Source organism: Ursus maritimus, unplaced genomic scaffold (assembly GCF_017311325.1).
Source record: "Ursus maritimus isolate PB19 unplaced genomic scaffold, ASM1731132v1 scaffold_27, whole genome shotgun sequence".
In the NCBI taxonomy this organism is placed as follows: domain Eukaryota; kingdom Metazoa; phylum Chordata; class Mammalia; order Carnivora; family Ursidae; genus Ursus; species Ursus maritimus.
In genome coordinates this window covers 34742277-34766000 of record NW_024425230.1, presented here as the reverse complement: position 1 = coordinate 34766000, position 23724 = coordinate 34742277, and the positions used below count along the sequence as shown (strand labels likewise).

Here is a 23724-nt window from a genome sequence, read left to right as displayed (position 1 = left end):
CTATAAGGCTGGTCATCATTCATCATTTTCTCAAACATTAGCTGCCTCTTCTTGCTTGTTATTTTAATATTTAATTTTAGAATCTGCTTATATAGATACAAAATGAAACCCTGTTGTTTTTATTAGGATTATATTCAATGCATAGGATAAATTAAAGATAGTGGACAACCCTATGATGTTGAATCTATGATTGTAGTTTACTTGTCCTGGTATTTTGTGTCCTTTTGTAGTAAGTTAAAAAAATTTCTCCATGTAGATTTTATGCATTTCTTGTTATCTGTATCTACTGCTGTGCTGTTGGTATTGTATACAGGGACCTTTTTCCATTACATCTGTGAATTGGCCACTGTATCTTGGAAAACCATTGGTTGCTCTATGGTAATTTTTTATCTTACCATGTCACCGAATTCACTAATTGTTTATAGTACTTTTTCAGCATTTTCTCTTAGGTGTCCTGGGGATACTATCTTATCATTTGCAAGTAGGAATAATTTCACCTCTTTACTTACAATTTTCTGGTACCTTTTCTTTTCTAATTGCATTGGATAGCACCTCCAGGAAAGTGTTCAGCAATAGTGGTGTCTTATTCTTAACTTAAATGGCCCTACATCACGTGTTTCCCCAGTAAATACTTGGAGTAGAGAAAGATAGCTTTCTTCCATCAACATTTTATTATGAAACTTTGCAAACATACCTTTAAGTTTAACTAGTTCTGCAGAGAACGTCTCCTGGATTCTACTATCAGCAGCATACCATACTCGCCAATGCTGGGTGCCTTATTTGTTTGAGGCGAGGAACGGGCATCAGATGGAGAATTCCTTGGAGACGTTCTGTGTGGCCGGCACAGGACCCGGCACATGCTGGGCCATCATAAGATGCTCAGATGTACAAATACCGGGAATGAGGCTCTGGGCCACTTAGTACCCTGCCCAAGGTGTCACACGGGCCTCAGAAGTAGAGGGGAGGGCCTCCTGGTGGCTCATTGGGTTAAGCGTCTGACTCTTGGTTTTGGCTCGGATCATGATCTCAGGATTGTAGGATCAAGCCCTGCGTCGGGCTCCATGCTCAGCGGGGATCTGCTTGAGATTTTCTCCCCTCCCTCTACCTCTGCCCTTCCCCCTGCTCTCTCTCTAAAATAAATAAATAAATCTATAAAAAAGAAGAAGAAGTAGTAGAGGGGAGCCCAGATGTCAGGACATGAAGTGGGTGAGGTGGTGCTCAGGTGAAAGGAGGCAAAAGAGGACAGCCTCCCCCATCCCCCAGCACTCCGAGCTTCCACAGGACCTGGGGAGCGCAGACCGCACTTCCAAGAGACACCCTCTTTCCTGACAGCTGGTGGGGATTTCCTTTCTTCCTTCCTTTCTCTGTCTCCTGCTCCTGCCTAGCTGACCCCTCCTAGCAGAGCCCCAGACAAAGAAAAGGAAGTGGGCTGAGAAGGGACTTCCCTCCTTCTCTGAATGACCTCTTCCTGGACAGCTGGAGTGGGCAGCAAGACAGGGGGCTGGGGGCTGGGGAACGGTAAGGAAGGGGCCGAGGGAGCTTTGTGCTGGCCCAGGGTGTGGACAGGAGGCTTCTGCATTGTCATTTTTATTTATACTATTGCAGTCCCCTCCTTGAGTTACAGTAAATAAATAAATAAAATTTATGTATAAATCTATAATTTTTGTATGTAATTTATATATATAAATATACACATTCATATATATACACAGGTGTCTAGTCAGATAGACTTGAGTTCAAATCTTGGCACTGCCAGAAACTAGCTGTGTGACCTTGGGTGAGGTACAAATGTCACTCCTCCTCGGGGCAGTGAGAGGAATTGCAGTCGCGGTGGAATGGCCCAGAGGGAGGCCCTTGGCAGATGGGGACTGGGTGTCCCTCTCCTCAGCCTCGCCCCTCCCGACTGTCCCTCACTTGCATGGGGCCCTCTTCCACTCTGAAAGTTCCCCAGGCCTCCCCTCCCTTTCCTGGTGAAGCCCACACCAGCCCTGACTCCCCAGAATCTCCCGCACTCTCCACATCCAAGCCCCGTCCCTCTCCTGAGCTGGTCCTTGTCTTTCCTACCCCCATGTCTGCTGGACTATGAGCTTTGAATTTAAGGCCCTGGCTGAGAGGCGTGATGAGCGAGGCCCTGTGGACCAGACACAGGCTTCTGGCAGATTCCAACTCAGCCACCTGCAGCCATTCCCCCGCGTGAAGGAGCAGCCTGAATGGGCGTCTGGGAGCAGTATCCAGTGACCTGGGCATCATGAAGCTGGGTTTGCCCTGGCCTTCTCTGCTCACCCACATGCCCCTTCACAGCCTCAGTTTGCCCCATCTGTGAGATGGGAGAGCATGCTGGAGACTGTGGTAGTGTGGGCACTGCCTCATGCTGGAGGAACACAGAGAAAGCCAGTCCTCTATGTGTTCGGATGCGGTTGCTGGGAAAGGGGAGAGAATTCAGACCAGTTAGCTCCATCTCTGTAAAAAGAATTGGTATATGTGGCCGTGGAGTCATGGGCTTTGGGGCTTAGAATCCTGACTCAGCTACTTCCTAGCTAAGCTATTAGGCCCTAAAGCCTTGGTTTTCTTATTTATGAACCAGAGGTAATAAACCCTACCTGACAGGGTTGTTATGAGAACAATTTCTCACACCCGTTGAGCCCATACAATGGCCCAGGGACGGCTCCACGTCCTAATGGGATGCTCACAGCAACTCTATGAAGCTGCAGGGGGGAAACTGAGTCACAGGACAGTTAGGTAACGTACCCAAAGTCACACTGCTGGAAGGTGATAGAACCAGAAGAAACTGGGAGGATGTGGGCCGAGAGGTCAGCAGTCCCTGGCATATGCCGAGCCTCGGTCAGTGACATGGCTTGGGTCATCTGCTCCACTGTGTACCCAGACTTGGCAATCTGCAGGCACAGGTTGGGGAGGGGGGGCGCGGGCAGGGAGTGAAGGAGAGCAGCAAAGGGAGCTACTAGAGATCAGAGAATCTTCTGGGTCATGCAAACAGTACAGACAGGTATGCAGACAAGGTTCCTGTTCTCAGGAGCTGTGTGGGCCAGTCGGGGAGACCAGCAATAAACAAGGGAACAAAGTAGTCATTAAGATGATTTCAACAGTAAGTGCTGGGAAAGAAAGCCCAGCTCAGTGATGTGATAGAGACTTGGGAGGGATATATTAGATAAGATGGTCAAGTAAGACCTCTCTGAAAACTTGGATGGGAAGGAGCCAGTTATGTAAAGACCACAGGGAAGAGTGTCTTCACAAGATGGAACGGCAGGTGCTAAGGCCCAAGGCAGCAAAGAAGGCCGATGTAGGGGGGGCATTGTGGATGAGCAGTAGAGCAGAGATGCAGGAGAGATGGACAGTTAGGCAGGGGCTAGGTGACCCAGAACCTGGAGATCATACTAAAGAGTTTGAGTTTTTATGTGGGTGCAGTGGAAGCCATTCAAGCTCAAGGTTGCCTCTTACTTGAGCTAAGCAAAGAAATACACATAATAGCACATCCCTTAGAAAACCTGAGAGGGGATTTGACCTTGAGAAGCAGGGCATCTTGTCCACATTTGGACCATGGCTCATTTGCTGGCATATTTGTTTATCTGCAAACGGATGACAGGGCCTTTCTCTGGACAGGGCGAAGTGGAGGTGGCTGTGAAGAGTGTGGTAGATTTGTCTCACCCAGTGGGGGGATGTGTTCTCTGAAAGAAATTGCGATGCTTAGCATAAAGGCGGGAGTGAGCAAGAGCCAGGAGCACTAACGAGAAACCCAGTCCTGCTGTTGCCCCTACTTTTGGTGTGTCACTGGGTGGCCCCACTTCCTTTGAGAGCAAAGAGCAAGGCTATCTCTGAGCTAGCTATGACTTGATGCTCCCAGGGCCAGAAATAAATATGAACTTACTGGAGAGATCATTCCAGGCTGGTTGGAGGGCTCAATAAAGAAATCCCTGAGTTTTCCTGCTAATAAAAATGTTATATTTATTATAGAAAACCAATCATTATAGGGAACTGGAGAGGGACCAAGAAGGTGAAGTAAAAACATTTAGAATCATTAATTTTTGTATTCGTTTTCTACTGTTGCATAAGAAATTACCCCAAAACTTAGCCGGGGAGATCTGGCTCAGGATCTCTCAGGACATTGCAGTTAGGTTGTGTAGCTGGGCTGCAGTCATCTGAAGGCTCGACTGGGGGCACATAGGCTTCCAAGCTCACTCACATAGCTGTTGGCTGGAGGCCCTAATTCCTTGCCACCTGGGCCTCTCCATCGGCTGAACGTCCTCACTCATGGCAACTGGCTTCCCCTGAGTGGCGATCCAAGAGAGGAAGGGCCCCAGGCAGAGACCGCAAGCTTTTATAGCTCTTACCACATCTTATTAGCATCACAGACTAACCTTGGTAAAACTTGGGAGGGGACTACACGAGGTGTGTCTGCCAGGAGGTGGAAATTGCAGGGGGCCACCTTGGAGGCTGCCTCTCCTACATTCCAGGGTTAAAGTGCTTTATAGGAACAGGTAGTGTTCGAAGGGGGGCTGGGGGCTGGGTGGGGGGTGATGCTCACTCAACAGAATTCGACCTTTTCAGAAGCCCAGGCAAGTGTGATGGGGGACCCACAGGGCTAGCACATAGGGAGGACCCTACTCCACTTATTCACTGAGTGCCGCGTGGGGAAGACTTACACCAAAAATAAATAGGATTATCTCCGGGGCGATCAGAACAACTTGGTAATTTGGACTTGGTGCGTATGTGTGTGTTGTGTGGTGTTGTGTATATTTTTTGAATGTCTTCAGGTTGTCTTCTGTGAGTATGTGTAACCATCTGACTCTCAAGAGAAGCCACGGATGGTGCAGTGGCTCAGCTTTGGAAGTGAGTAGAAAAGGTACCACTAGAACCCGAAAGAAAGCTGGTCCAGGACGCAGAGGCCTGGGGAGAGGTGGAAAGGGAATAAGATTGATCAAGGCAACAAACCAGGTTCTGAGGGACCTGCCACCCATGAACCTGTCCTCCCTGCTCCCCACCAAGAGGCTAGGCATTCTGGGACCGCAGGTGGAACGTGAGCTCAGTGACCTGTAGCTTGGGTCAGATGCACTTGGTGGAAGGTGTCAGGGTCGCCTGGTTGAGCTCAGGTAGAGGCGGATGAGAGGAGCAGCTAGGAGAACCCAAACTCCAAAGGAAAGGGACTAAGAACAGACTGTGGCTTGGAGGGTGCTGAAGGAGTACCTGGGAGCCACTGTGAGTGCTGGAAGCCCAAGCCAAGAGATGGGGGGTGCGGTGTCTCCTCTCCTGCCTTTCAGCAGCAACCATGAAAGGGACGTCATGGGGAATGTCAGAATTGGAAGGAGCCTTGGGATTTATCAGGGTGCATTCCCTGGTCTTATAGGTAGGGAGTAAAGACTCAGAGAAAGAGAGTGTCTTGCCCAAAGTCACACAGCACTGTGGATGGCCAACTAGGACAGAGGCTCCAGCTCCCAAGAACTGGCAGATAAAAAAGTGGTTGACTTTGTGTGGCTCCGGGAGCGGAGCTAGGCACTTACAGCAAGACACACAAGGAGGATTAGATTTTCATCTCAATATAAAGAATTTTCTAGCGAAGTGAGCACAATAGTGAGCTACAGTTGACTGGGAGCATTCAAGTCAAGGCTGGAATGTGAGTCAGGAACCCCAGCCTTAGTAAGAGCTGGTCTGTGAAATTTCCTCCCACTCTAGATACAGAGTTCTGGATGTGGCTGAGAGCAGCGCAGCCACCGCCCTCTGCTGGCAGAATGGCAGTAGCACAGCCTCCCCTGCTTGGCCACTGCACTGTCCTCTGGCCCCGCAAGGCTTTCCAGATGGAGAGCAACTCTTTGGGATCTGAGAGCTCCCTGCTGGAGCTTCCAGAGATGAGGCAGGGGATACCCCCTGCACATATGTGCCAGGAGTCAGGAGAGGTAGGCAGAATGCCCCACCAGCATCTGTCACCTGGGAATGAAGCCCGAGAGCCACCCTCAAATGACCTTACCGCCCCCTTCCCTCAAGCAGGGCCTCCAGAACTGGCGGGGCGGAGACTGGGCACTGACCTGAGTGTCTGCGGACCTGGGTGTGGCCCTGGGCATAGCCATTGTTCACGGACTCACTGGGTGACTTGAGCGAGTGCCCTCCCTTCTCTGGGTTTCACACTGGTGGTGGGGTGGAGGGGCAGGGGCTCTGACCACCAGAGGCTCATTGGTTGCAGTTCTTCTATGGGACACAGCATGAAGATCACCAAACTCGGTGATGGTCAATGACCTCATCAGCCAAGGTCTGAGGTGAAGAGTTTGCACTGACCCCAGCCACTTCATTCATACTCATCTCCCCCTCTCCACCCTCCCAACCAGTACCGTTAGTTCTTTCCCCTCAGAACTGCCTCAAGGAAAGTCCCAAAGTGCACTCACATGAGTTGTCAGTGATCAACAACATCTCCCACCACTGCGCACTCCTCAGTAGTATCTATATGCTAAAAGCAGCAAGGTGTAGTGCCAAAGGAATGAATCTCTAATAGTGGAGTTTCGGGTATGAGTCAACTGAAGAGTCAGTGATCCTTTTATAAACCAGCAAGATTTTAGAGTCAAGAAAGTAGGAAATCTCCCCCCTTCCTTTTGTGCTGGTCAGACCACAGGCTGGAAGTACAGTATTGTTCTCCGCTCTATGAGCCATACTTTAATTGGGAAATAGAGCAGAAGGTAATCTGAAGAAAGCAGCCATGATGGCAGAAATACTTCTGATCCAACAGGAACTGGAGTGTTGTACCCCCCACCGTCCATGTGCTCTGGATTCCCCTTCCAATGTCTGCCTCTGCTTTGCTGTCATTCCTTTATGAGGCTTTCACAGTACCTAGGGGGACACAAGCTCGTGTTAATTCTCCTTTCTCAGTCCATTCAGCCTCTGCTTGGGCCTGCAAATCTGTCCCTTCCCCTAGCTGCTTCTCCCAGGGAAAGAGTACATTTCTGAGGGTAGGAATAGCATTTTGTAGACATAGGAGAGACGCCTTGTCTGAAAAGAAGTAGGGCTCCGGGGGAAGGTGTGAAGTCCAAGGTCCTGCTTTCAGCTGTGCTACTTTTTTGCTTTGTGACCTTGAGCAAGTCAATTAACCTTTCTGGGCCTCGGTTCTCTCATCTCAAAAATTAGGGAACTAGTACCTCCCCCAGGGGAGTCGGGAGAACTCAGGTACCATGTTTATAAATGTGTTTGCAAACCATAAAACCAATATCACTAATAGAATAATACACCTAGAGCCATCCAGCCCCTGCGAGACAGCTTTGAATCCTGCCTCTCCCCATGTCACCTCAGACAAGTCATTTGTAAAAGGGAAATAACAAGTTAACACATATTTAAAGTACTTAGAAAATACGAACGCGGTAGGTGCTTGGTAAATGGGAGTTATGATTACATCTCCTAGAAGAGAGAATTTTTGCTGAACACCTACTATGTGCCGTACTATTGGAAACACTACGTACCCAGCAAGAAACAAAACAGACAAAAATCCTGGGCTTCCTGGGGCCCACGTTCCAGTGCAGGAGACAGACAATAGAGCAAGTTGTAGAGTATAATGGAAGATAATGCTAGGAAATAAATCAGGGAAGGGGACAGGAATGGGGGAAGGTGAGGGGGTAGTGACAACTTTAAATGCGGCGGTCAAGTACTCTGATTGGCTCAATTTGAATTAGATGTTCATTCTGGTCCAATCAGTTGTATATGAAGGAGGGGGTGTGACACCGAATCTGATTGGCTCAGCTTAATTAATGTTCTTTCTGATCCAGTCAGCTCTGTGTGTGTGTGTGTGTGTGTGTGTGTGTGTGTGTGTGTGTGTGTGTTTGGGGCGTGGCTAACATGGCTGCAAGCTTCCCCATCTATGGATAAAGGCCATAATTAGGGAGTCATTGTGAGCTGCACAGACACTCGAAGGGAGGACCCCTGAATTCAAACAGAACGTTCTCCTTCTCTTCCTGGCCCGTCTTGGCTTTCGAATTCCTAGGACCAATCTAGCCGAAGGTCCGTTTCTCTAGCTATGAGGATTGAGGAGACAGAGGTTAAGAGGGCCACTTGAATAGCAAGGATAACTGCCCCCTTGAGCCCCAAGTGCCACTGTCCCTTTCTGACTAAGGCTTAATGGGCGCATGACATCCCCAGGAGAGTTGCTTAGCACGCATGCGGCTGACTGCTGGCTGCTAGCTCATCCTGCAACCCTGGCGAGGTTAGAGCCCCTTCCCACCCAGGCTGAGCCAGGCATGGCCTCGGGTGCCACGGTACAGGGTGTGGGCTCTGGTGGATGCAGAAGCCCCAATTTCTGTGCTGATGGGAACCCTCTCTTCCCTCTCTCACCCAGAGCCCCAAGAAGGTGGCCCTGGGGCCAGGGGACAACCAACGGATGGTGTCCCAGGGATCAGCGGGTGGGCAGTGAGAAGCAAGCTCAGAGGAGCTGCCCACACTGTCTCCTCTGGGGACCCCCGACACGCAGGCAGTGCGCTCCCAGCCCCCAGCCTCCGTGGCTGCATCTGTTGCTGTTCAACAAGGCCCAGACCTCACGTCCCATTTATTGTTCGAGAATTAGAGTAGCCCCAGGTCACTGGAAAGATAATGGATCTGGCTGGAGGCCAGGTGGCAGGCCTACCAGGGGATGTGTTCCCCGCCCCACCCCCTCTGGCAGCCCAGCGCTGTTCCACACTAAGAGCCAGTCCCTGCCCTGGCCCTGTGGGCGGATAAGGGAGGGTATGGACCTTCTGCAAAATGGGACCTGCTTCTCACTTACACACCCATTCAGTGAAAACTTACTGAGAGTCAGTCCTCTTCCCAGCACTGTACTAGGGGTTGGGGATGTAGCCATGACCAAAACAGACAGAAAGTCATGGAGCTCACATTCAAAGAGGAAAGGGGGGATTTCCTTTCTAGAAGGCCAGTGCCAAGCCCGGGGAGGGTCCCTGTGTGTGTTTGATGAGCAAATGGGTGGAGGTTCAATTTATAACCACAGCCGGTCAGAGCTGGCAGGGCCCCGATGTCTCAGCTCCGTTCCTCAGACACTTTTGAGCCCGTGTGCAGGGGCTGTGCTGGTCTGGGGTTGCAGGCTGGGTTAGGCGCCTGCCCCACCCATGCAGAGCTCACCGGTGCGTGATGGGTGGAGACGCAGCCCAGAGGCACTGAGCACAGTCAAGGGGGGCAGGGTGGGAACGCAGACCCTTATTTTGCAGATAATAATGGTTAGTGAGGTTTATTGAGTGCTTATTTGGTGCCAGGGCTGTGCTGAGGGGCTTGTGTTTATTGTCTCCTGAAGGAACTGAAGCCCGGGGAGGAACGGACTTGCTCACTCATTAGTGTGCGCAGAACCAGAACCAGATGCCGGCTCCAAGAGCTCGGAGTGTGCGTGGTACATCCTTTCACCCAGCGCCCCTCCGCCCCACCGAGGACCACCGGGCCTCGCAGATGCAGTGAGAGAAAGCTTAGGATGGGGGGGCATCTAAGAAGTGAGCTGCTCACCTTCCATTTAAAGGGGGCTTTCAAGGCCAATGATGTCGCAGGGCCATTGTCTCCGAGGTTGTGCAGCCTCTTAGATATCTCTGATGGCCCGAGGCCGAGGGTGTGAGCCACAGGCCCCTTGCCCTGCCCTGGGGTTCCGCAGCTCCCACGGGGGCAGCGCCAGCCCAGGGCTGAGTCTCGGCCAGGAAGATGCGAGGCACTGGGTTCCTGCAGACGCTGCAGCCTCTCGATGGATTGTGGGCTCTGTCGGGAGATGGTTCCAAAGAGACGAAGCAGAGGAGTGGCCCAGCTCTGGGGAGTGGGAACAATGCACTCAGATCCACTCCCGCTGCTGACAAAAGCAGCATCTGGGCAACTGGCAGCATGTGGGTGGGGGATTATTTGATCCTGAATATAGACTGACATTGTGGTTAGGGCCAGAGGGCGTAAGAAGCTTGTTCTATGCTTTGTAGGTTTCACTGGGTCCCATACTCTGCCGAGAACCCTCCATGATCATCCCATTAAAAAATAAAGGTGCTGATGGGGCACCTGGGTGGCTCAGTCGGTTGAGCGTCCAACTCTTGATCTCAGCTCAGGTCTTGATCTTGGGGTCGTGAGTTTAAGCCCTGTGTTGGGCTCCATATTGGGTGTGGAGTCTATATTTTAAAAAATGAGGGTGTTGATAATCTCTTAGGAAGACAACCAATGGCCATGAAAGAAAGCAAATGATACAAGGTAGTGCTAAGTTGAGAAGCAGGGCAGCATCATGGGTAGAGAACCACAGAAGACTATACACCTCTTGAACGGTACCTCCTTTGAGTTGTGCAGTGCACAACCCATGCAACTATACAGGGGATCTGAATCGGTCAAGAGTTTGTAGCATTATTCTCACTCAGACAGTTTATGGCACTCAACAAAAATTTACTGAGATCCTGCCATCGGTCAGGCACAATTGCAGGCCCTCAGGTTACAGCACCAGACCAAGCACCACGCCTCGTGTAACTTACATCCTAATTCAGAAGTCACGCAGACTGAGGCTTGAGTCCTGGCCTTGCCACTGTATTAATTAAACTTTCTGAGCTTTGGTTTCCTTATCTGTAAAAAAATCACAGTGATGATATGTACTTCGTGAGGTTCTTGTGGGAAATAATTGAAATAACACTTGGTTTCAGGTCTGACACCTGGAAGGCCCTCAGTAAATGGCAGCCAGCATTATCACCAATGACCGGTTATGGGGGGACAGGCTTGTGGAGCTGATGGCAGAGGGAAATCACAAGATGTGGAAGGGTCAGACACGATGTCTTAGCAGGAGCAGGAGCAGGAGTCAGGGGAGCTCCTGAAGGGTGGTTAGGGCTTAGGGAGGGTCTAAAGGAGCAGGTCCTTCTAAGGATGGGTATCCTGAGGAATGTGGGGATGGGCAGTGAGGCAGTCGTGGACCAGTGGGGAGTCCCCTGATTTGGGGACCGTATTTTCCCCAACCAAGGGTCAGGGCACACATGATCTAGCCAAGAAGTTCTGTGTTTCTTCCAGATGTGAGAAGCAGTCTGAGAAAAGGTGTGGTCACCAAAATTCTGGGATTTAGGGAGATTTCTGTGTTTTATTAGGACCTGAGACATAACATTTAACATAGGGTCTGTCTCTTGACAGATCTGAGACGTATGACCCCAATAGACCTGGACAAACTGGTGGGTCAGGTGGGGGGAGGGAGGGTGTGGCCCCTCAAAGGCCAAGCAGATAAGCTTGAGGAGGTAGGAACAAGGCGGATGACAGGATTCCTGGGTGCTAGCAGCAGAGGTCACTGTGGCCATCGTGAGCAGACAGGGATTGGGGGCCTTCACAGATTAAGGGGCTGGGGGTGGCGAAGAGCTAGTCTTGGAACCCAGGGAAGCACCAAGTCAGCCCCTGAGGGCCCAGAGCAGGAAGTTGGGGCAGTCGTTGGCCATCCCGGGTGGGAAGTATCATTGCTCACGCCTGGTGAGGTGTCCTTCCTCGGCCCCCAGAGGACTCTGGGTAGGAGGCGTCCTACATCAACTCTCCTGACGGAAGGTGGGGAGCTGCATCCCATCAGTCCCCCCAGATCAGGAAAGGAGCTTGGATATCCAACTGCCCAAATTCCTACAAGTGGTTATACCCACAGAAGGTTCCGAAGGGGCTGTACAATGAGAGTGATAATTATGAATGCCAATCTCACACTGGGGTTCCAGAGGGGCCAAGCACCCAGGAGAGCAATTGGAAGGCTGCTGGAGCACCTCAGGGAGGTGGGGGCGTGGGCACGGTGGTTCTGGAGGGGGCAGATGTGAAGGCATTTGTGGGGATTAACTTACCGGAGGCCTCAGGCGTCCTCTCTGAATGCTGAGAGCTACCCCGCATCTCTGGGGCTTGGGGAACAGCTGTCGGAGCCCTAGAGGGTCAAGTGGCCCCAGGTAGACATTCAGACGTCCCCTTGCTGATCACGAAGAAGGAGCGCAGGGCTCAGGCAGGGTGCCGTGAGCCATTAGCAACGCCTGCCGTAGAGACGGAAGCCCTGGGGGGCAGGGGTACCGCGGGTTTGTTATCTGGGGCCCTCCAGAATGCCTCCACTGTTCCGAAGGAGAGGCTGGGCCCAGAGAGGCAGGAACTTGTTCCAGGCCACAAGCCAGTGAGCAGCAGGGCTGACTTGAGCCCAGGTGCCCTGACGTCCAGGCTACTAGCCTTCTGACCGGGATGGAGGTTCAGTGGCGTTCCCCGAACCCTAGGGGGACTGGGTAACCCCGAAGGAGCTTCCCTTCGCACTGCCGGAGACATATGCAGGGCTGTCACAGTAAGAGCCTCAGGCCACAGGATGTCCCTTTCTCTCTCTTTCCGTGGACCAGACAGCAAATGGAAGGGATTTTTATATTCTTGGCAATAGTCCCTGGAAAACACAAGAAGGCCTGGGGGTGGGGGTCTCTACTGAGATGGCTCCTCCTGTGTCATACGTTCAGACATTCAGGCCTCCGGGCCAAAAAGCAGAGGGCTGACCCCGGAGCTGCTCCTGACCTTGACTAGGTTCCCCCTCGGGCCCATCCAGGCCTCCGTCCCTCCTGCAGTAGGTTTCCCTAGGGCCCTCTCCGTGGCAGGGCCTCTGGGGAGAGGCACTGACAGGGCTCTGGGAGGAGCACACAGGATGAGGCCTGCTTGGGGCCAAGAAATGAGGAGACACTGCAGAGCCAGTGGCTGACTCCACAGTGGCCCAGGCCTCACGTCCCCAGGGCTCCCCTCCTTCTGGGAGAGCAAGGCTCCGTGGCAGGGGGAGAGGCCAGGGCCCGGTGCACCTACCTGTTGACTGCCTTGAGAGGGTCTGTGAGCACCTTTTCCTTTCGATTTTCTGCCCGGACTAGAAATGTGCTTTTCTATTCATCGCAAAACAAACAAAATGAAGTCTTTCCCCCTAATTTGCATAGATGCTGTCTTGTATTTTGTATTTTTGTATGTTTTATATTTTTGTCCTGTATATTTTTCTTGCATTTTTACCGATTGTTTCACGGTTCCAACAGTTTACGGTTGAGGGTTTCTGCCCACACGCCCCTTCCCTACTGTGGGACACTGGGAAGTGATGGGGGGCCTGGGATACTGGAGAATCTTCTTCCCTCTGCGGTCTCTCCCCCACACCCCATCCCCCAACCCCTTTAAGGCCTGGGATACTGGGAAACATGCTCCCTGGGAGTCCCTCTTTCAGCCCCTCATCTCCCTGAGTATAACATAGTTCTTGCTCTGCAGGAATTGCCTGGCACGCCTGGGTCCCCCCGCGGCCCATTCTTCTGCGTGAAACTATCAATGGTCTCCATTGCCACGGGGTAGAGTCCAGACTCCTTCTCAAGACCAACAACTTCCTCAACCATCTGGTCGAGGCCTTCCTCTGCAGCCTTGTCTCTCTCCACTTACTTGGCTTTCCAAATCTACCCAGGCCTTACCAGGTGCTGGTCCTTCTGTGTCTCGATCCTTCCCCATGCTATCCCTGGCTGTGTGCCATCCATCCTAGGACCATGGACAAAGGCGGCCCCATCACCTGTTCTTCCTGGGGCCTGGAAGAGCTGAGTGTGTCTCCCAGAGCCAAAATACCAGGAGAAACAGGATTCCTCACTGCTCTTCCCCAAACAACACCCTCTCACCACCCTCCCACCCTCCCACCCCCGCTGAGCCTTTTCCCGCTCCCTCTGCCCATGCACACATACACACATACAAACACACCAGGGATCTTAACTGGAAAATTCAGCAAACCCTTTTCATCTTGAAAAACATGAAGATAAAAGAATGAGGGGGAAAATCAAAACAGGAAGTCATGGGGTTAGGAGGCTTTCTGAGGTCCCGCCATGAGCCTGTCTCTGTCCGGATAACTAACTCGAGAGCATTCACGGCCCCTTTCCCACACTCTGCCTTTGACTCCAAATCTAGCCCTGAAGCTCAGCCCCAGTGGAGAGTCTCTCAAGGTCCCAAGAGCCGGATCCAGAATTATCTCCCAGCATAGCGATGGGAGAGAGCATTTGTCTATTCCTTGGATGGTATTTTCTAGGTGCTGAGGATGGGAAGGTGTATCTGGCTTGAGGGAACAGCATGAGCAAAGGCCCAGAGGTGGGAAATTGGGGGGCAGTCATTCGCCTCGCTTGAGCTCTTGCTGTGAGCTGGGCCCTGAATGAGGCCTCAGACATGCCTTTATCAAGGTCACTGACCTCGTGGTGCTCCCAGCCCGGTGGCAGGGATGAACCAGGAACAAAAGTCATTGAGGTAGCGGGAGCATTGGAGGCGGGGACACAAAGCAGTGTGAATAGCCATGGCGTGGCCCCGGCAGTGGGGCGAGGGATTCTGTCAAAGCAGGACCCAGCTGGGGCTACAACGGCTCTGATGTCTGAATAAGGATTTCAGCTTTTCAAATCTAAGCAATAGGGAACCATTGAATCTTATGGAGCAGGGGAGTTACTGCAGCAGAAGTAGACTCGAGGCGACAGTACAGAAGATGAACCGGTGAGAGAATTGAAGAGGGCGGACACTAGGCAAGCGGACAAATCGGGGACCCACTCCAGGAATCCCGTAGAACAATCCTGCAAGCTCTTGCTTGAGTAAAGCCCTCTATCCGAAATAGATCTCCTCCCAGACTGCCTGAGAGTCTGAATACCCAGGAGCGTGCCCCTGGGGGCCAGAAGGCTCTCTCTAGAGGCTCTTTTGCTATCCGCATAGACCTGCTAGCAAGAACGGACTGACCCGTTACCCCCGGTGTCCTCCTTAGAAGGCTTTGGTCTATTGGATTAACTGACCGAAGAGATCAAGGCCCTGAACCATGAGACATGAGACCGGTGCGTTCTGATCGGCATGGGCAGCGCAGAACATCAGTGCGATGACCAGGTGGCCTGTCCAAAAATGGCTCCCCCACCAAAGCTCGGAATGCCACCGACCATTAGAACTTCCAAACTTTGGTGCCCATTGGAATACTTGGGGATCCTGAAAAAATACTGATGTCTGGCTCCCCAGTCCCAGTCATGGCGATTAAATCAATAGGGATGCAACCTGGGCATTGGGACTTTTTGAAACTTCCCAGGTGATTCTAAACTGTAGCTAAGTTTGAGAACGACTAGGGAGAGGGGAGAGACTGCGTGAGGGAAGGGGGTTCTCTGAGAGCAAGTTCAAGGGGCTTCACAGCAGAGATGCCGGCCAGCCCGTCCTGAGAAGCCCATGAGAATTTCTGAGGTCCTACTTCTGATCGATGATCACTTTTCTCCCTAATTAGCAAGTGTCTCACCGCCGGTGTGAGTCGGTGGCGGCAGAGCGGAGGTCCCTCCGCCGGACAGCGCCAAGTGCAAATTACAGCCCCACGCCTCGCCGCCGCTCACCTCAGCACGGCCGCCCAGGAGCTCAGTCTTCTTCTCCCTGAAATGGATTGTTGCTGGAGGGTTCGAAGCATTTCCTGAAGCTTTGTAGGGTTGTTATGAGAATTAAATAAAACAGCGTGCCTAAATTGCTCAGCGCGAGGCGTAGGGGTCTGTGAGCACCTGTCCGCTGAGCTGCTCTTACCATTATTGTCTTTGTCGCTGTCATCGTGGGTACGGCCATCCCGCATCTTTCCCATCGCTGACTCGATGTGACCGTCCACATTCTGTCCCGGTACCAGAGGCAAGGCGCCTCTGGGGGCAGCCCAGCCTGGCTTCATACGGTTAAAAGGGCAGCCACGAAGAAGCAGAAAAGGAGATAGCCCAGGGTGTAGGAATCCGGGAAGCCCAGAGAGACTTGGGGGGGTGGGGGCCACGTTCAAGGTCACTGGGCCGCTTAGGGGAGTGCCAGAACTGGGCCCGGCAACCCCACCTCCCGCTCAGAGTCTGTCCTTTTGCAGCCGTGCTGAGCTGATTCCCCAGGTCAGAAATGTTTCGCTTCTGTGTCCAAAATTCAGCTTTGCAGCGGTGGAAAATTCTAGGCTGAAGCTGCAGTGCAGGTTGCTTTGACAGTATCTTGTCCTCGGTCGGTTCATGGGGTTCAGACAGAGCCTGGACGGAGGCCCGAGCACCCGCCGCTCCCCGGGCGGCCTTTCCCGGGCAGCACCCGGCCCCGGCTGCCCGCGTGCACGCCACACTCTCGGACCGGCTTGCAGTCAATTAGACGATGCTATTCGGTTTCAGGGGGCTGGTTTTCCCCCAAACCATTCGTGGCGTAGCAGGGGAGCAGAGAAGCTGTGTGAGCTAACATAGTTATGTTTCCCCCCAAAGCTTCTGGAACCTATAAATCTGGGGGACACATCGGTCTGCCCCTCACTTCTTTAGGGCCTACGTGACCACAGCCAGAGAGGGGTAATTTTCTGTCAGAGCTGCGAGTGGGTATGGCCGTGTTTTTAATAACATCTGTCTTTGCGATACAAATTCTAAACGTTCATCATGGCAGAATTGGAAACCACGAGTAGCCAACTAGCCAGAGATCACCGCTCTTCAGGTCTTGATGTATTTTTTCACAGACTATGTGTTTTTTTTTTTAAAGATTTTTTATTTATTTATTCGACAGAGATAGAGACAGCCAGCGAGAGAGGGAACACAAGCAGGGGGAGTGGGAGAGGAAGAAGTAGGCTCATAGCGGAGGAGCCTGATGTGGGGCTCGATCCCACAACGCCGGGATCACGCCCTGAGCTGAAGGCAGACGCTTAACCGCTGTGCCACCCAGGCGCCCCCCAGACTATGTGTTTTTTTAATACATAGAGGTCATGTTACGTACCTAGCGTGCTTCTGACTGTTTCATTAAACATGAGCTCGTAAGCGATTCTCGAGTCTTCAAGTATTCTTTAAAAATACGATTTTCCATGACCTCATAATATTCTGTAATATCGGTGTACAAGAATTCATTCCAGCAGTGCCCCCTTGTTGGACATTTATTTATTGTTCTCTTTTATAAATAACACAGCAGTGAATGTCTTCCTGTGCTTCTCTGTTGAGTCCCCGGGGTAAGCTCCCAAAGTGGAATTATTGGCCAAAGGTTATGAACCTTTCAAAAGTCCTTGAGAGACTAGGTCCAATGCACCTGCAGGAAGGTACGGAGAGGCCGGTGTCCCAGCCTCTACCAACTCCGTCTTCTGGTAGGTGAGGTATATTTGGGATATGACCCGACTCGCAGCGTGGGGCTCCTCCTTGAGAAGGCTCAGGGTATGTAACAGCTGCCACCCACCCTTTGATGTGGAAGGTCTATCTCACTGAAGGGGGACTGGATTTGCCCTTTGAGGCTTCCAGGATAAGGCCCACACCAACAGCATGAAGATTTCCATCGGGATTCTAGGATTCTAGACAGCAGGGAAGGGGCTTCCCCACCCCACCCCAGGCAGCAGGGTCTCTGCCCCGGCTCTGTTGAGGCTGCAGCTGTCTTGGAGATTCAAGGACCAGATGGCAGTTTAGACCCCGGGACCCCTGACGCCCTTCCACTGGGGCTCTGTGAACTGACTGTCTCCACAGTGATCCTAACATCATAAAACACTGAAAAACTTTGACTCTGCTCCTTGGACCCTTTCTAGACCTCTGCTCCGTCTGCTGTAAGATGAAGCTGTTATGAGGATTAGATCCGATCGCATTAGTGATAGCTGTTAGTGTCGGTGTGCGAATGAGGAGGGGAGTGACGGGGAGAAGGCCGTGTTGTGTAGCAGTTATAACCAGACCAATCGGGATTTGGTCTCAAGTCACACCGCCATAGAGAAGCTGGAACAGAAAACAGAGGCATTTGGGGGTCTGGGGAGAGGACTATTCACCTTTTTAAAAAAAATACAAAACAAGCCTCCTTTAGAACATCTGGTACCTGCATTTTATTTCTTTGTTCTTTAATTTTTATGCCTCTCAAAGCGTAACGGTCCAGAGTTCATAGGGTCTAGTGCTGCTCCAAGGCCTGTCGAACAAGACGTGAGCTGTGGTCTGCTCGCACCGGCTCTTGAGAGCCTGTCGCTACAGTTTTCATTCTGCAAGCCGATTGGTACACACGGCCATTATTAACAATTAAGTTATGCGAACTTGCGATTAAATAAATTACGTAAAAAAAAAAAGGTACTGAATGTTAACAATTCGTGACTCCCTAGTTACTTGACCACTCTCTGTGCTCTCCAGGGGACTGGTGTCTAGTATATCCATGGGAGAAAGGTCACATAACCCTGGACCGTTGGGAGTCTCCTCGGACTCTACTGCTGGTGACATCGCCCTGGTCGATCAAAGTTATTGTGGGGGGAATAGTGATACCACTGAAATCGGCAGATGCTCCAAACAGGGCCTTTGTTTCCTGGAAAAGCGGTTGAACGGTTACCAGCACACGACTCTCTGTGACTTCAGTCCCTCCCCCACTTTGCCACACTCCCCAAAGGGAGCTCTGTTCGTGGCTTTTAGCTGTTTCCTTTGGCTTTTATCCCCATATTTCTTAATTACATGCTTTCACCACCATGTCTGGATTTTTTAAATCGTACACATTGTATGGTGACTTCTTATTATGGAAGATGAAGATCTGGCTCTCTTCCAGTTCAGTCTCCCCCCTTACTATACACACACACACGCACACTTTCCCTACCTCTGTGCTCCCAGTACATTATAGTATAACTCTTGTTTCAATAAATATTCAAGATTTACATTATTACAGCATGTAAATATTGTACATAAATCATTATCACTATGATTTACATTAGCCTTCTTATACAACCTTTTTCCTGGAGTTAATAATGGTGTTTTTTTATTCACTTGATTTCTCCATAGAACAGTGGTTTTCAGACATTTTTTTCTTAGAGGTGGAACTTGTCTTTCAAACAAAATGTTATGTGGAAACTTACAGTATAAAACAGGAAAAACAGAGCTGCCAGGTCGAAAGGGGGTTCTTCCCTTGAGGGCTGCCATGTACAGCCAAGTAGGTTGTGCACTGCACAACTCTAGCGGTCACCGTTCACATAAGCAACAATGCGATTTAGTCACGACAATTGTAATTCCCCACCCTATTGGGGAATGCATCCATTGTGTAAGGCAAAGTCCGCCTGGGAGTATACATTACATCAGGATCTTCTCGGCTTTAAAAAGACTGATTCCCTTCCCAGTGCAGGGCTCTGACCTCACTCCATTCTGAATAGGCTCCAGCGATGTTGCTTAACCTGTCCGTCCAGTGCATCACCCACACAGGCTGCGGGCCAGAAGCTGCTGTTAGCTGATGGCCACCTATCGACTGATTCAGTGCCCCTCAGATACGGCTGGGCTGGGCTCGGTGCCAAACACATAATGCAGATAGCTTTCCCCCGGGAGCACTCGGATACAGCCTTTGGGATCGAATGTAAGGAATGGTGCCATCAGACAGTGTGTGAGCTGTGGGAGCAGACAATGCAGGGCCTATCTGCCCTTGGAAGTCAGGGCTGGAGGAGAGGAGCCGGCCCAAGTGAGCAGTGGGATTCAAAAGGCTCACCCCTAGGCAGGAACCCCTGATTGGCTCTCAGCTGGGTAAACTTGGGCAAGTGGCTTAAGCGTTCTGGGCCTTAAGTTCCTCAGACCTGAATCACGGGGTTTGCGAGAGTCAAAGGAGATCACGTGTAACCCTGACAAATGCCACGGTCACATGTGGCTGAGTCTCTGCTTAAAGTCTCATTTAAAGAAACAGTGCAACGGCCCAACGGTAATTGAAAAGGTATCCCCGTTCTAACTGCATCGCCCAGAGGATGGCAAAGGGGGGATCTCCCATTCCTAACTGCTGGTGGTGCTCCCCAGATCTCCTCTGCCTCCGTTCTGTAATTTTCCCACAACGCACGGTGTCCGCGAAGCTCCCCTCTGTACGGCTCCGATGCTTTCTTCCCCCCTCTCTTACTCTGCCTCATTTCTTACCCTCTGTACCACTGCCATTCGCTCTTGGGTCTGTTTCTTCTCTACCCATCTCGCCATTGCTGGGTCACCAAAAGTCAGAGGATCTGGAAATGAGGTGCTGGAGACGTGGGCAGGAAGTGGGTGGGGAGAGGTCACAGTAGGACACACACTCTGAGATCGCTCTTGCCGCATCGTGCTGGTGAAGCGTAAGGCCCATGGAGCAGAGGCTTTGCAAAAATTCTCTTCTTCATCAATCCGTTGAGGGACCTAAGACGGGGGCGGTATGGCCTTGCTGGGGTGCCTCTGAATACCTAACCACCATCAGCCGATGGGCAGTGACTGAGAAAATCCTCCCTATCTCCTCCCATGCCCCCCAAAAACCCAGTATTAAAAGGGCCTGGGGGTGGAAACACAGCTTTTGCCTATAATTTTCCTTCCCTTCGTTAAACATGGACTTCCCTTCCCTTCCCTACTGCCCTCCCCCAGATTCCTTGTTTCATCTTTTGTGGAATCCAATCCCTTTGAAGGACGTCTTTCAGGTCATGTACCTAGCACATAGCGTGTGCCAGGCTTGTAAGAAGCTGGATAATGAGCGACAAGAGACAGATTCTGTCCTCGGCTGCTCACAGGCAAATAGAAACAGGCTCCAATTGCACATGAGGGAACCAGTGATGGAAGGAAGCCTAGAATGCTATGAGCACACAGAGGAGGAGCTCTTCACCCATTGAGGGATCAGGGAAGACTTCCTGGAGGAGGTGTTATTATCTAATCTGTATAATAATACTACAGTTATCATATATTGAGTATTCACTGTGATGATAATCTCCACACAAAGCACTTTGCTAAGCGTTAGCTCATTCAATCTTCACCAAAGGCTAAGAGACGATATTACTCTCCTCATTTCAGAAATGAGGAAACTGAATCTCGTAGAACTTCACTGACTTTCCCATGGCCTAAAAGGTAGCAGAGTTGTAGTTCAAACACAGGCCTGTGTGACTCCATCGACAATGCTCTGAACCACAGGACACTGTGTACAGTTGTTTAAGATGCGCACTGAACAAGCATCCACATCTGGGAGCGGCACTGTTCACATCATAGGCAGAGTGACTCATATGACAGTGTTCAGGTGGACCCAGCGTCTTTGGTGACTCCTGGAGCAGCAGGAAGGAGCTTCCTCCCCTGAAGGGCAGGGGGGAGTAGGGCACTGGGGAGAGTACATATGCTCCCGTGTCTGGAGGTATGGGCTGTCCATGAGGCTTTGGTTGTGCTGGCTAATAGGAGCATCTTAACTTGAAACTTTTTTACTTGAGGAAGGGGTACCTTTTCCTAATTTGCACAAAGGCATCAAATGGACCAACAGTGGCCCTGCCCTGCCCCACTATGTGTCGCCTGCCCCATTACCATTCAGTGTTGGGGAGGACTCAGCCACGGAACCATCTGGACCCACCTGAGGCAGGGATGTGAAGGCGAATAAGACAGTGGTAGGGGGCGCCTGGGTGGCGTAGTCGTTAAGCGTCTGCCTTCGGCTCAGGGCGTGATCCCGGCGTTCTGGGATCGAGCCCCACATCAGGCTCCTCTGCTGGGAGCCTGCTTCTTCCTCTCCCACTCCCCCTGCTTATGTTCCCTCTCTCGCTGGCTGTCTCTGTCTCTGTCAAATAAATAAATAAAATCTTCAAAAAAAAAAAAAAAGACAGTGGTAGGTCATCAGGGACCTTCCCGTCCAGTTTAGAAGCTGAGAATAAAGGCTCTTCTTTCAGGGCCCCCCTAGGACGGTCCAACTAATCCTCTTCTCTCTCTCTTTCTCCTTGACAGACGGGCAGGATTGAGCCCAACTACCCCAAGGTCTGTGGTCATCAGGGCAACGTGCTGGACATCAAATGGAACCCGTTCATTGACAACATCATTGCCTCCTGCTCGGAGGACACATCGGTGAGCAGGAGAGGGGCTCCCCAAGGAGGGCAGACCCCGGGGGCTCCTCCCTGCTTCCTCTTGGAGGCCTCCCTTCCTAAACTCCTCTCTTTCTCCCTTCTTTGCCCTTCCTCTGTCTTCTTCCCACCCTTCCAGCTAGCCCCAGGATGGGGGGGGGGGAGTTGGGAAAAGGACTGAGAGAGCGAATCCCTGGAATATTTGGCACATCTTGCGCCTTTAGTGTGATTTCGTCTGGAGGTGTTGATTTTGTAGGTGAGAATTAAAACACGAAGTTCAGGCATGTGATTCAGCACTCGTCTGTGGTCTTCAGACGAAGACCTTCCTCCCCGTCTGTGTTTTCCCTCCTGCCCAGTGGGCAGGGTGCGGCTGGAGCTGGGGGGCTGGAGGGCGCAGCGGTCAGTGCGGCGAGCGCAGGGGCTCAGCGGGAGAGACGGCACGTGGAGGAGCTGCCCATCCTTCTCTTCGGGGTACAGGGAGCTCGAGGAGGTGTGCCAGCGACCACAGCCGGCCCCATCTCTGCCTGCTGAGCTGTCGGGCCCCTGTCACCAGCCATGAGGGAGCAGACGGGCTCCAACTCGGGGCTGCCTCCTGCCGAGCTCCTCCACTCACTCTGAGCCGGGGTGTCGCTAGTCCTCACGGCCACCGCCACACTGAGGGCTGGGCGAGGTCCCGCACCGGGAAGCACAGCAGGGCTGCTGGCCGCACAGCCCCTGCTCCCCCGGCTCAGCCAAGTCTCATCAGGATGCCAACCCACACGGTCCGGGCTGGGAGCCTCTGGCCCTCCCCAGTGTGTCCCGTCTCTCCAGGGCGGCCAGCTGGGAAGGAGACAAGCAGTGAGTGAGCAGCTCGATGAGGGGACGGACAGAGGAGCCAGGGCTCTCCGAGTTGCTTGCCGCCCTGGTTTCACCTCTGGTCCAAACTTCTGCCTGACGGAGGGCGAGGGCAGGAGGGTCACTGGCCGGGACGGCCCAGCCCGGGTCTAGCTCAGCACCCTGTTCCCCCCGGGAGTGAGTCAGGGGCCTGCTGCTCCAGGAGCCCGGCTAAGAAACCAGGCTCCACGCTGTGTGTCCAGGAGAAGCGTTAGGCCCCAGCGCCGACCACACCAACTAAGCGGGTCTCTGCAGTTGCGCACGCCGACCAGAGGGCCGCAGTGCGCCCGCCGCGCTCCCGGGCCGGGCCTTCTTCGAGCGCGCTCGGCTGTGCAGTCTCACAGTTGAATCTCGGCTTCATTACCTGCCAGCTGGGTGACCAAGGGCAGATGACTTGCCCTCTCTGGGCCTCAGTTTTGCTCCTCTGTGTCACAGCAGTGATGAGACGTGCCTCTGGCGGTTGCTGTGAGGAGGAAAAGGGATCTGAGCCTAACACGGTGCCTGCGGGTCTCTGTCCTGCTCCGGAAACACCACCGGTAGAAGGGCAGGGTCGCACGCCACTCACCGAGGTGCCACAGTGTTTGAAGTGTCTGCGGCCACGGAGGTCGGACAGAGGGCTATGCGCACAGGGATCCGGGATTTGTGTTGCCGCAAGTGTAGGGGTGAGGGGAGGGAATTCGAGAAAGTTGGGCCCTGGAGAAGCAGGACTGCTGGCAGAGAAGGGGTGGAAGGAGGCCCGGGGAGGGGGCACAGCAGACGTTTGTTGTCCCCAGTCCTGGAGGCCGAAGTCCGAGATCAGGTGCCAGCATGGTCAGGGAGGGCCTTCTTTTCGTCATGTGCCCACGTGCGGCCGGGGCTGGGGTCTCCCTGGAGGCTCTCTGATAAGGGCTCTAAACCCATTCCTGAGGGTTCCACCTTCATGACCTAGTCACCTCCCAGAGGCCCCACCTCCCAAAACCGTCGGCTTAGGGGGCAGGACCTCAACATATGTAGGGGACACTGTGTACCCCGGGCATCAGGGAAGGGGAGCTATTGGGCCAGAGTGGGGGTCACGGCTGGCTCTGTGGAGGAGGGCCCCACCACCCCGCGCCCCGAGCCAAACCAGCCCTGGGATGTGGCTCGGCCAAGAGGAGGGGAGCATCCAGGGGAGGAGCGTGGCTGGCAGGGGTGGGAGACGAAGGGAAAGGACGGCC

General features: G+C 52.5%; 1 protein-coding gene across 2 annotated transcripts in view; it reads left to right on the top strand.

The window, feature by feature from the left end:
* The window catches only part of CORO2B (coronin 2B), a 127099-nt gene that overhangs the window by 81784 nt on the left and 21591 nt on the right, over positions 1-23724 (top strand). For both annotated transcript variants that reach the window (XM_040643058.1, XM_008708668.2), the window contains exon 3: positions 21546-21662. In XM_040643058.1, coding sequence (XP_040498992.1) covers positions 21546-21662 — 117 coding nt within the window. The remainder of the gene's footprint in view (positions 1-21545; positions 21663-23724) is intronic.